The sequence below is a fragment of the Chamaea fasciata genome, unplaced genomic scaffold (genome assembly GCF_029207755.1).
Source record: "Chamaea fasciata isolate MVZ Bird 193981 ecotype frontalis unplaced genomic scaffold, bChaFas1.0.hap1 SCAF_6, whole genome shotgun sequence".
NCBI lineage: Eukaryota > Metazoa > Chordata > Aves > Passeriformes > Sylviidae > Chamaea > Chamaea fasciata.
Genome location: NW_027094091.1, coordinates 4,614,778 through 4,628,866, shown reverse-complemented (window position 1 = coordinate 4,628,866; position 14,089 = coordinate 4,614,778). Strand labels below are relative to the sequence as shown.

General features: G+C 37.6%; 1 protein-coding gene across 1 annotated transcript in view; it reads left to right on the top strand.

Moving 5' to 3' along the window:
* The window catches only part of CFAP99 (cilia and flagella associated protein 99), a 55,393-nt gene extending 41,728 nt beyond the window's left edge, over window positions 1-13,665 (top strand). The window contains exons 12-16 of the mRNA XM_066185279.1: window positions 1,231-1,372; window positions 2,154-2,305; window positions 5,653-5,858; window positions 12,292-12,451; window positions 13,073-13,665. Of these exons, the coding sequence (XP_066041376.1) occupies window positions 1,231-1,372; window positions 2,154-2,305; window positions 5,653-5,858; window positions 12,292-12,451; window positions 13,073-13,240 (828 nt within the window). The 3' untranslated portion in view covers window positions 13,241-13,665. The remainder of the gene's footprint in view (window positions 1-1,230; window positions 1,373-2,153; window positions 2,306-5,652; window positions 5,859-12,291; window positions 12,452-13,072) is intronic.
* Window positions 13,666-14,089: the final 424 nt, after the last annotated feature.

Sequence of the window (14,089 nt, the reverse complement as noted above, 5' to 3'; positions counted from 1 at the left end):
AGAGGCAAAAATATGAAACTTAAACCGATATAATTCAATTTACTTCATATTATCTGACACACCTAGATCTCTCTTAGGTGAAAATTCAGACAACCCTCTTTGGATCCATCCATGTGGAAAACTGAATATTTACGTCAATAAATTTTTTTCACAGTGTTTTCAGTCTAGCAATTCACAGTTTCTCAAAATCATTGCTAGATCTTCTTTTTATTTTCACAACTCACATTACATTTTCCCAGTGCTTTTCTTATAAACTAAACAGGTGATCAAGAATCACCAAATACTATAGATTTAAAACTTTTCACAGCCACCATCACATTCTTTTCTATTTCTCCAGTTTGCTCCTATGCCCTGTAGGCCAGTACCTGTCTCTTGACCATCTCACAAATGACAGTGCAGTGTCTCAGCAACATAAAATGGGACCACAAATGTACAAAATTTTCATAAAGACCATGCTACAAAAGGAAAATTTGCTGAATTAGTTTCTTTTCTGTCCTATAATACCTTTCAATCTTTTTTAGCATTGAGTCTTCATGTTTGTTTAGAAAGACTATAGCAAAAACTTATGTGAACCCTAGTGTGTACTACCGAGCATAGCGTGATTGCTCATAATCATTCCAGAATTATTGCAATTGTTATATTCACTTCAACTTCAGAGCATATGTGTTTTATTTGTTAGCAGAAATGTCCCAAAATGAATAGATTTGGGGATGTGCAAATAAGATTTGCTCTAACCCAACCAATTCCACATAGCTCCCTTTGCTTGTCAACAAGCAGGGCATGTCATCCATATGCAGATCTCCAGATGTACTGGGCACCAAATGCCCATTCCCCAATATTCAGCTGTCATGCTGACCCACTTCCTTCCTTTAAAACTCTGGTCTTCCATCTAAAACAGGAAGAACAGCAAGGAATCTAGTCTGAGAAAATCAATTTTCCTGCTTCTTGTTCCTTTCCTCTGACAAAGAAAGGAACATGGTACCCAAAAGTGGACTTGACATTACAGAGCTATGACTTGGGCCCAAGAAGTTCCTGCAGGCACACAACTAGCAGTATATTAGATTAGGACACTTCCTGCTATTTCACAACCAGATCCAGAAATTACTCTTTACTACTTTTGTGGATGATGTAATAGTTTGAATCCAATTTTCCTTGCCCTGTTTCAATGTTTTGAGGCACTCAGATTACCACTTATCAGGAGTTGCATTCACCTGGTTTTTTGTGATTTAGAAAGCAGAGCTGATGCACCTGTATGCAGAGAAACGTCTACAGGAACAGAAAGAAATGAAAGAGCTGGTGGAACAGGTCATGGAAGGACACAAGAATGTAAAGCAAGTAAAAGCAAAGATCCAGGAATACAAACAACAGATAGGTATATATATTGCCACAAAAATGAGAGGTGATGCTAAATATCCCCAAATTACTTCATCTTTCTTTTAGGGCCAATTACAATTTTTACAGAAGGGAAAGGGAAATTGAGGGAAAGATCCAGGCTATACATTCCCATGAATGTATGAATATGAATTCAGGAATCAGCTGGTAATGGGCAGATCAGAAACTCTAAGCTACTGGTCACAGGAATTACTCTTTGTTTAAACAGGAGAAATACATCACTAATATTCTGCAAGCAGTTTCCCTTCCATCTAAAAGTAGCACATGTAAATGACTCTACTTTTTGTCAAATGCAGACTTCTCTGCTTGTGTATCTCCATACTTGTATTCATAAGGATTGAGGTAGGCAAAGAGTGTCAGTCACTCAGAATGGACTAGCAGAGCCTACCAGCCTTTGCAATTCAGTTATTTCTAGGATATACATAGCTTGGAAGACTATGAATATTTTCTATTTTATAATATCCTTTTATTAAGTAATGAAACAGTATGTACAAATGATAACAGAAATTACAAAGCAGTAATTCAAAGTGCCTGTGTATGTATATAGTACATTTATGTGCTGAATAGAAGGATAGATGGTGGAGGTGGGAAGTACTCATTTGTTTCTTTAATGATTCCTCCCACCAATACCAGACTGTTCCCTCAAGTACCTTTAGATCAGTATTATTATCATTATTCATGAATGCATATGAATTTTCCTCCAGATGGACTACTTGCTAAAACAGGCAAACAGCTAACTGAGACTAATTCTAATCTTTCAGTTCAGCAGGTTTGTGAAGAAAGTGGAGAACTTCTCCGTCAAGCTTTAGAAGAAAAGGAGGAGGAGAATAGGAAAAGATACGAACTAATTCAACAAATACGAGCTATTGAGTCTACACCTAGCATCAGACACAAGTTCATTGATTTAACAGAGGTAAGCTCAAAAGGGAAAAAACTACTGTTTTTACATAAATGTGTACTGTATATGTTTCACACATTCAGAGGGATTGTGTACTGCAGATATATCACAGTCTGGACAGATGAAGTACAAAGTGACCCCATACATGTCATATTTTGTCATGGTGCATGAAAAAAGTTAGATTTGAAATAGAACAAACAAAGTCTAGAAAATGAAAATTTTATCAAGAAGAATATTTTGATGGCAAGTGAAATCTTAGTCCTCTTGAACCTTCTTTGAATTTTGCCAGTAGGATATGGGTTTCCCAATATCTTCCAAAAAGAGACTGGACAGTGATTACAAGATGTCCTATGCATCTTTACAAATTCAAATATTTGTCAGTCAGGGTTAGAACTGAATCAACACGAAGTTTGGACTGATTTATACTTAGTCATATTGCAGTGGTGATGGCCATGGTAATTAGCAAGATCAATTTCCTTTGCTTTCAAAACTGTTAACATTCAGGTATTTGAAAGAGATTGTCAAGAGAACCCAAAACCTTCTGAGTTGTTACAATTCTGTGTAAATGACTTGTGTGTGTAAGTCTATAGTTTACAGTAACTGTATTAACTGTGTCTCAAACTTCTTGGACTTGCTGTTTATGCACAACAACTCAAATGCCTGAGACTGGGCTCTGCAATGCTCAGACTTAGGCAGCATCCAGAAATCTGTTATCTTATTTGTTAACTTAATCAGAAGCAGATTAGCAGATGGGACATAAGGAATACATTTTTTACAGTGAGTGTGATGATCCACTGGCACAGGTTGCCCAGAAAAGTTGTGGATGACCCCATCCCTGCAAATGTTCAATGCTGGGCTGGATGGCCCTTGAAGCAACCTGGTCAGGAGGATGTTCTGGTCATGGCAGGGCATTTGGACTAGCTGGTCTTTAAGGTCCCTTCCAACTCAAATCATTCTGTGTTTCTGTATCACAGCTTCACTGTTCCTTTATACTGACTATTACAGTACCACTCTAGTGAATTAGCACACTTTTGGTGATAGCTTGTCCTGTTTTTCTGTCAACAAAAGGCTTTTTCAGGCTTAGTGCAATTAAGTATTTGTCCACAAAATTCCCATTCATTCTCCTAATTTTTAAAGTACCAGTTCTTCCCTTCATGGTACTTTAGTTGCTTGAACACCAGCAGTATCTATTGCATGAGTATAGAACTTTTCTTATTTTAGGAACTACTTCACTGGATTCACTGAGCATTTTTAAAATGCAGACACTCAAAACATTCAGCTTCTACCACTCAATGCCTTGAGCAAATTCTCTTTCCTAGACGTGTTTGATGTCGCATTGTCATGCTCAAACACTACCATAGATAGATAGATAGATAATATACCCTGTTGCCAAACATTTCCCTTTCACTTCCTGTGAATGCAACTCAATGGTCATTGACTAAGTTTAAACTAGAAGCAAAATAATATGGTACTTGCTATTTGCAAATCATGCTAAAGTAAAAACTGAGAAGGAGGTGACAGAATCAGCAAGGCTAGAAGAGACCTTCAAGATCATCCAGTCCAACTGTCAACCCAGAACAACCATAATGCTATTTCATTAACCTATGGTAGTACACCTTTTTCAAAAGTACATATTTTAATGTTAAAATAAAGTCTGCATAACACTGAACTCTTTTACCAATTGTCTACTGATGCTGCTGGTGGCCACTGTTTAGGTGACTGGCAGATATGCAGAATATGGAAGCAGAAACCACTGAGACAATGTTGCACAACCATCCTCCAAATGAAAAACCAATAATGATCTTTTTTTACTAACTCAACTTTTGGAGCTTTAGGAAAAGAAGCTATGGAGATCAAAACTGCTGGAAATCTTATAGCAGAGAAAGCCAAGCCTGGTTGTTTGTCATATTCTATTTTGTGGCTTTACTGCCCCTGGCCACTTATCCCCCACTCCCTTTACTGTGTTCTTCATCTTTCTTGGCTTTCCATCCGTTTCATGGACCAGTGCTTGGTAGAGTCAGAAAATGATCCCTGGAGGACAAGCACCTGACTAGACTGCTTAGATGGAATCCCAGACCAGGGAAGAGGGACTGAATTGCAGTCAATTCTTCAAGGCAAACTGAAGGTCTGAGCATCTATCTATGATGGAGCATCCTTCTCTTTTCCAGTTTCTTTTCCTTCCCCTTCATGTTCAGTTTTGGGAAAAGCTCACAACTATTCTGCCAAGAACTCAGTATTCAATAAAAGGGGGGGGGGGGGGGGGGGTTTATGTGCTATGGTACAAGATATGCACCAAAGGTGTGTGCAAAAACTGTGTTAAGATAGACAAAAGAATATTAGTTGGAGTGAAATAGATTAAATTTTGCAAAGAAAGCTACACAGGAGCTCCCTATTTGTGTGGGTTTATGAAAGTTTTCCCTATATGCATGCAAACTGAGATTGCAGCGAGGTGAGCATTGCTCTTTACTCCCAAGTAACAAGCAACAGGACAAGATGAAATGGCCTCAAATTGCACCAGGGGAGGTTCATTTTGGGTACTAGGAAGAACTTCTTCCCAGAAAAGGTTTTCATGCATTGGCACAGACTGTTCAGGGCAGTGGTTGAGTTGCAGTCCCTGGAGATGAGAAGTGGCACCTAAGGACATGGTTTAATGGTGGACTTGAAAGAAAGGAAAAATATATATAAGAGCAAGGGCCAAAAACTTAAAGCCTTCACAAAGCTGTTAGGAAATGATCCATCTTTGTTTGCAAACTAAAGTGCAGAAGTCTCTCTTTAGATCTCAGAATCTCATTATCATTCACATTGCAAAGTGAATACTAAAAAGCCTTCATTAAACATTCAGGTTTGAATATTTTAAATTTGGGCATTATGATCTGAATTTTCTGGGTACACAGCATTATTTAGTCCTAGTCATTTCAGATAAAAATAGTAGCTACCGTTATAGATTATAGATCAAATGCATACTTTGGAAATAGATAAATACAAAAATGCATATTTTTAGTGTAAAGTCTGTTCTGGTTTCACACATTAAAAAAATAAGTAGTTTTACACATTTAAAAATTTCAAAAATCTAATTAAAACTTAAAGTCAAGTAGAATTTTTTTGAGAGCAAATACATTGTATTTATTAATAATCTTCTCTGTATTTTTCAATGCTTTTTCTTTAAATGTTTTATGAAGGATATCCTCTAGGTTTTAAAAACAGTTTTTAAATACCAGTTAGTTTAGGACCATCCCTATATTTCTGGAAATCAAAATATATTCAGTGTGAATTGGAACACAATCAAAATATTCTGGTTTTACTCGTTTGCTCTCCTCTTGGTATTTACGGTGTTATTTAAACCTATATTTCCTGTTCTCTAGACTGGTGGCCATGGTTTATTTGGTGAAATGTCAATAGTGGAACTACGTGAACGCCTCGCCCTACTCAAGGAAGCACAGAAGGCAGCAGAGGAAGAGAAGAGAGACCAGATAATTCATGAAAAACAAGCTAAGGAACAACTTATTCTAGACAAACTGGACCAGATTTCCCAATTCAGAGCAGAACTTGGACGAGCAGCTGCTTTAAAGTCAGTATAAAACAGCATGTGACATTTAAGACATTGCAATTTCGTTATTATTTTGCCAGCCCTTGAGAAGAACAAGTAGAGAGCAAAATACAGCCCTTTTATAAATCAGTATGACTTTTGTCAAGGATTACACTGGGGCCAGGATTTCCTTTTAATTCTTGAAAATAATTTTCATCAGATTTAACAAATCGTTTTCATCGTTTATGGTTGAAGACACTCCATAGGCTAGTGTTGACAGTATTGCCCCAGGATTCAGAGCCAATAATATATATTTAGAAAGAAATTTTGCCTTTCTTCTGTTCCTTTTCAGCTAATCAGAACTAATTTGATGTTATTAGAATCATTCTAGCTTGCCACTTAAAGTTGTTTCTCATTCTCATCTAAACCAATATTACGGCTGTAGTTCTCTTCCTTGAATATCATCTGTCATGTGAAAAGGAAGGTCTTATTCTAGAAGTTAAAAATATTTTAGGATGAAGATTTTTTGATAGCAATAATAAGTTATAAATTAAATACATTATAGCATTAGATCAAAAAGGAAATTCTTTGCTTACAGACTCTCTGATCAAATTCTGCATTCATTATTAACATTATTGTTAATTATCATATTTATTAATCATTGTCATAAAGGATCCATAACCATCATAGATGCTTCAGATATGCAGAAGACAGGTCCCTTCCACAAAGGTTTTAAAATCTAAGTTAAACCTATTTACAAATAAAGCTGAGAAGAGGAAAGCCTGTGTAAAAATATACAACACGGCACACCTCTTAATCTTATACGATTTTTACTGCATCTTAAATATTTTCCGCTGTTTTCTTTCAATTTGTCCTTCATCTTTTCCCTTTTGTGGCTTTGAGAGGTAAGTCCTTGTCTTGCCATATTTATTTTGCAAACTGATGTTCAGGCTGACATTCGGAAGACATATTCTATCAGGCTACAAACATGTGTTTTCAGACATGTCTTAGATTCACGTTTATTGCCAAAGGTGGCTTCTCAGAATTCAATTAATGTAAGTCATTTATCATCCAGTTCTACATCTCAGTTACAGAAGGTAGTATTAATGTATTCATTTAGTTTTTACTCATCTCAGCTTTAATTTAGTTTGTTGCTGATAGTTAATCTCCAAACACTGGGATTTTACTATGTTAGTACTTAAGAAGATAGTTTAATGTATTTAATGAATCGATAATTGCAGCTGCAGTGGATTGACTGCACAGATCAGTGACTTTCTTTTCTATGGCATGTATAAAGATAAGATTTTAAGACTTAAGAACCTGAAATGGAGTTGGAGCTGGAAATGTGCTCTCGTTGCTAAACACTCAGTGTTGTGAAAGCCTGTGGGAATAACTCAAGCCACTGCTTTCTACTAGACATGCAAACTAAGCATTAAGAACTTGTGTACTGCATAAAACCTGTTTCACTAGCACCTGTTTAAAGAATCATCTGTTCTGCTAGATGTGTTTTGTGTGAATTTTGTATAGGGCTGGGTTCCTTTAAACTAGACTCTTTGGCTTAATTCAGAACTAAAATTGTTCTGATCCCAAAATAAGCTCTGCTTGAATGAGAAGCTTTGATTCACTTTTTGTTCTGTCATTTGAAATGTTTTTTAGAACAGACCAGCATGCCAAAGAGAGTAGAATTCAAATTAAATTATACACTAAATTTCAAGCCTCTGAATCAATTAGTCAATCTGGTCAGATTCTGGATAAGTTACACAGTAATTTTAATGGAGCCCTGTTTTCTTTCTAAATAAAGAAATATAATGTTTCATTATAGATGCTAGAAGATATTTTCCTTACATGGTTCCTAGGCAATTTATGTATGCAACTTGGAAGTAACTCCTATAAAAAGGCATCATTATAGTATAGCAAAAATGTTGTTCTTTGGGAGTGTATTTCATGCATTTTCATATGGAATCCAAATCTCTGGTGTTATTTCTGTTAATACAGAAATAGGGCATAGTGGCCATGGCATTTACAAATGCTAGATAGTTCAATGTAGTTTTTATTTCTCTCTATACAAACTATGGGCTTTGTGTATTAAACCTTGTGTGCAGATCTTGAATCCTGAAATACCTCCCAAATCACTGTGAGTGATTAATTGTTTGGGCTCTATTCTTGATACATTGCACAGGAGATACAGAAAGCTAATTTTTATGTTTACAGAATTGATTCATCATTATAGGGATAGAATAGCAAATCTTACCAATGGTGCTCATAAGTTAGCCTTATGCAACAATATAAAATTATGTGTTATATCTTAAATTGCATTAAGTTGAAGGCTACTGCTAATCAGCTAAAGTATGGCTGCTAAACTCTGCTAAGCAAACCTGCTTTAGTGACAGCTAGAGTTTAATGGGTCCCTACCAGGTTCCTTTCAGTATCATTTACAGACATACATCAACACAAAAGAAGCACATTGTGCAAGCATATAATGAGCTATATTAAACAAAATAAGAAATGGAACATGAAAAATTGTGAAGACATTGGCCTTTAATAGACTGCAAGCCGTGACATCTATCACAGCAGTAGCTTTGTGAGTGCAGAATGGTATATATGCAGGACATCCCTTTAATTGCTACAATTTCACACAGTTTGAAAATCAGCACCGTCATTTGAAGTGGACAAGCAATTCTGTTCTCAGCTTTCAAACTCGAGCACCAGCTGATTTGTATGTGTTTGAATACATGCTAATGTACTCAAGCTACATGCCTGTGTACTTAGAGACAACTCCCTTTCATTCCAGTGAGGGACATCTATTATTGCAATCAATCTAATGCCCCAAGAAGCACACAGTAGTTCAAACCAGTTGGTTTGAGGCTCCCTCCATCTACATTATCTGTGGTTTGGTGGGAGAGTTACTTTGTGTTGGATTCAAACTCTGGGACTGCAAGCTCTCACCATTCACTTGGCTTAATGCTGTCAGAGGAGTGCAGCACCAATCCTCCTTGACTTCCTTGTACATGAGGGAGATGTACAGACTCCCACCAACTCAAAATTCCCTACATCCCCATCTCACACTGTGGTAATGGTGTAGCACGCTGGGCTCCCAGCGCTGGATTACAAATGATGGTGTGTTTGCCAAGATGGCAGAGCACTCCTTTCTCTCCCTGCCACTGCCTGAGCTCAAATCCCTCCCTGACCACACACACTGAGAGAAGGGTAACCCCTCTCTCTTGGCCTGAGGTGGGGAAGGGTGGGCATAGTGTGAAGGCAGCCAGAGCAGGAGAAGGAAGAGGAGGTAATGAGTTCTTCACTATCATTGAAACAGAAGGGGGAAATTTATCAGTAATGATGGATCAGAAATATGAAGATGTGAAGAGAAGCTGTAAAAAAAACCCAAAAAACCCAAAGCCAGGCTTTTCTCAATGGTGGCCACTGAGGAGACAAGAGGAGTATCAGGAAACATTTTTTACTGCGAAGATGACTAAGCACTGTCACAGGTTGTCCAGAGAGGTTGTGGAGTCTCCATCCTTGGAGATGTCCAAAAGCCATCTGGACACAGACCTGGACAAGCAGCTCAAGGTGGCTCTGTTTAGGCAGATGAGGTGGTCAAGATGTCACCCAAAGGTCCCTTCCATACTCAGCCAGTCTGTGATTCAGTGACTGAACTTGGATTATGCAGCTTCAAAACTTTTACTTCAAATGAAGAAAACACTGTTATGAATAACAATCATTTCCCCACCTAAAATTAGGTGCTTCATAAGTTAATCATTTTGGAAGGGAATCAGATTTTGAGTGCTTAAATCGTTCACATTAGTACAAAATAGTAATCAGTCTAGTAGTGTAGTGTTCTTAAATGTCAAAATAGTGACTGCCTTAATGGTGAACTGTTAACAGATACATTCACTTTGCTAACTGCAGTAACTTAGAATTACATGGTGCAGGACAGAAAGAGGCAAGGTACTGTGAAGTACAGACAGCCCTACTCACTAAGACTACAAGAATTTTTTTAAAGTATTATTTGCACTATAAGCAATTCTGCTCTTAAAAAAATATTTGTGTTTTTGCACAAGACTTCATTTTGTAAGGTGAGCATATAACTACAGTCCTAACTACTTGATATTTTGGTGCCTAGAATGGTCAAGTGGTCATTTTTACTCTAACTCCTATAAGTATTGAGTCAGTTAAAAGCTGTCATACATCTATCTCTTTATACTTTTCATGCAAAGCTGGAGTTTGAAAATGTAAATGAAGAGCCAAATATGGATTACAGGAGGAAACCTCTGTGCAAATCTTCAAATTCCCCATTTTTTAATATAGCTGAGGAGAATTTTCTTAAATTATCACCTAATTTTCTATTGATTTGGAGAGGATTTTCCTGTGTACTAGCCCATTCTGACTGGCTGTTACCTTACTTCCTTAGGAAGTGCATGATATGAGGTGATAGATCATAAGAGGTTATTCTATCCTGAGCCCTCAAAGTTCTCAACTGACAACAGAAAACCAGATTTATTTTTTTTTCCCATTCCTTCTTCTCTTAGAGTTTCTGTTATGATATGGTGTGGCATCTGAAAATCTATGGGATTGGCAGCTTTTTGGAATAGTGTAGATGGCTGGCACAAGACTACATGTAGAAGGGGAATGAACATTAGTCTGGAAATAAGCAACTATTTACAATGTTCATATAGGAACTGCTGCTGCTTCCTGATGTTAAACTTCTTGCTATATTTCCTTTAATTGTATTTACACGAATCTGAATTTGCATGTAAGGAAAGGTTTTGTTGCTTATTATCACTGACAAGATTTAATCATCAAGTATTTACTTAAAACCTCACTGTTCTATTTTCCTATATCCTTTGAAATACAATGTCTTGATACAGTGCAAATAGAAATAAACCATGTCCTCAATTACAACAGTTTTTACATTTACAATATAGTGTTAGAAATTAATCTCAGTGTAGCAGAGTATATCACAGTCTTAAAGAGGATAAGGAATTGTTATCCTAACCAGACAGCATGACACATAGAGCAGAGGGGTTCAGGAAGTATCTCAGGAAAGCAACTGGAAATGAGAAGCCAAGCTTAACTGTGTCCCTTAGAGTTCCCTGTCACATTTCAGAATGTAACAGAGGTCATATTTCCCCTTCAACTGGTTCCTAATGGAATGGGAACCTCTAGTCTGGAATGGCTGCACTGAAGAAAACTTGCTGTCACAGAGAGTTTCCTATAAGCAGAGATAAAGCTAAAGGCAGAAGCCATCACTCCCAAGATGAAAGAAGTGTTTGGATCCTTGGATTCTTGACACAGACACTTTTTAAAGGCAAATTGGTGGGTTTAGCATGAGAAGGAACTTCCTTCTCCCCCATTTGCCAGCTTCTTGAGAAACACCCAAGATATAAGGAAAGAGTTCAGCTGTAAAACATTTCAAAAGGCAACTTGTCTGTGAAACTAGTCCTGCCACTGACAGAATGGCAGCTACAGAATCAGCCGGACAGTGCCCTGGTGCACTCTGCTCTTGGAGTCTTTATTTGGTTTCCAATAAAAGCAATTGTAATGTTGCACCACTGCAACATAAAAAGACACTTTATAAAACTATCCTTTGCCAGCTGCACCTAGCAGATTTAACATGGCTGTACAATTGTGCCCATTCCTTGGAAGATCTGACGCTTCCTTTAGCTCTGAATTTAGCCAGAGAATCACAGCTGATCATGATGTAATAATAACTCTACGATTTGATCTTGGTTAAATTCGAGGCCAATGTTGAATAAAATAGAAAGTTGGATATTGACTCACTCTGTAACACGGTGTAACCTACATGAAGGAGTTGTGAGTAAATTGGACCGATTAGGGAGAAAGTATGTAAAACCAGATAAACTGTAAATTCCAGGGGGCAGAAAAGTGGCTACAATAGAAGAGAGGGGGAAAGGAAGCCTATCCAATAACATCTCTGGTATGCCTTACTTTTATGCTGCATATGCTGCTATCAATTTATGCTCACACAGAGCAACTAACCTTAATTAATACATCACCATCTTATTGATTCTGTATCTGGGCATTATTACACAGAAAAAAAAATCTTTTATTTGCCAAGGAATACAGCATTCAAGATGAATACTAATGATCATATAGGGCAAACGGCATAGTTCACACAAGCAAAGAGCTGCAGTATTATCCCAGGTTTTGCATATGTTTTTTTTTTTTTTTCTCAAGACTGTCATGTCAGGCTTGAAATACTTCAAATATTGCCATGACAGTATCCTGTGGGAAAAAAATTATTCTATGCGGTTTAGTAATGCTGTTCTGTAAACAATAAAAGGCAAATTGTGAGTACCACATGCAAGTTATATGATTTAAATCTCTTTTGAGTCTAACTGGTTCTCAGAAGCAGGAGCAAATTCATTATTACCAAGGTAATATGCGCTCAGATGGATTTATTCTGTGGGATAATATTATTTTACCTTCTCTTTGTTTCTTTTTGACTTTTCAGGCAAGAAGAAAAGAAAAAGTCCCAGTCTGGTGAAAGGCCCATGAAAGATGAACGCATTTTAAACCTGCAGAAGAAGATTGTAGAAAAAACAATGGAGCGTAAAAAGCAAGCAGAACTCTTGAAGATTATCCCCCAGAAAACCAGAATCGTGTCAAGCAAGGTCTGGTTATTACATAAGGAGAAAAGCTCTGCAATAGACCTGCTGTTCACAGACCTTTGCTCAACTGCCAGCACTGGCAAGGGGGCAGAGGCAGATGGTGCCATCCATGGCTGGCAATAGCAACACCCTGCCTCCTGCCTAGGCACAATTTCTTCAGCCGTGGCCTTGACCTCACCTTCTTTTCACACGTTCTGCTGTCACACAGCAGGGCTCATCCATTCAACACCTGCCTTCCCACTCTTACCACCACGCACCCATCCCACCAAGACAGAATCTTACCCCATCTCCAACTCCTGTCTTTCCCAGCCTCCTATCCCACACATCCCATCACACAGCATACTGGGATGCTCACCCCTCTCCCACCCAAGGCACGTTACAGTTTATCATTCCCGTGGTTTTGTGGAGAGTTGCAGCTATGTTTAAGTCATCTTAAACTGGGTGACCCACTCCACTTACTTTTCTGTTCATCATGCCAAGTTTGATGCTAACAAGTTTCCCAGTCATGTTAGCAAACGAACCCTGTTGTCAGCCAGCAGGATTATCAAATAGAAATTCAGGGTATTCTTTAAAGAGAACCACTGTATCACCTGCAGTCTGATCATCTCTCTGTCTTTCCTGCAGGATTCTCTGCAATGGAACCATTGGAAAAAATTGGAAGAGAGTCGGGAAAGACAGTTCAGAATCCTTCAGCATGGCTTCATGGACAGAGAAGCAGCTCAGAAAAGGGAGCTCATTGCAGCAGCAAGAAGTGGAGCCAAAACCTGTGTACTGCGCTCTGATTTAAAATAAAAATACATTTGGAACAAATTCAGGCCTGCTGGAAATATCTGATTACCTATTTACTACAAAGTTGAGTTTAATTCTTTATTTGACCTTTACAGTGTGATTAGAAAAATGTGAGTCTTATAGGCACAATAGAATAAAAACCTGTTTGGGGGTTGTAATTTAATTTAATTTTTAATGTTCTTTTATAATGATGCAATGATTAATTCTATAATGATTTTTTCTGCTAGAATCAAAAGCTTTAAGAAACTGAAACTTTATCATCAGAGCTCCTACAACGTAATGGCAAATATCTGTGTAAGAATGTCAAGACCTGTATTTCTGGTTTTGTATACTATGCCATGGTTTGCTACACTCATTTTTCCAAAAGAATAAAAATGAGGGCAAACCCCCAGGAATATTTGTTTACATTATGCATCTTTTCAGAAGGCATGGTCAGCCCAAGTTCCTAACCTGTCTTCTTACATGACAGTAACTATGTAAGAGGATTGTCATTTCAACACTGTTCTAGAGGATGACAGAAAAACTGTTTAGAAGGTTTGGATGATGTGAAAGCCTCCAGAAGTCAGAGTCTGGATTCAGTGACCCAGGCAGGCCTTCCCTCTATTTGCAGACGTAAATTTTTTCAGTCTTTAAACATTAAAAGGAGAACATAAGACTGAGCTCTTTTACTTTTTCTGCTTCAAGAAAAAGTAAAAATTCTGTTACTCACGTAGAAGATAATTTGCCCTCTGACAATTTCTATACTGTGCAAAGCAGCATTTAAATCACAAAACTTATCCAGGCACAGAGCCAAAGATGATATAAATCAGAATTAAAATCTGTCCAGCAGTAAGACTATGTAATGTATTTCTA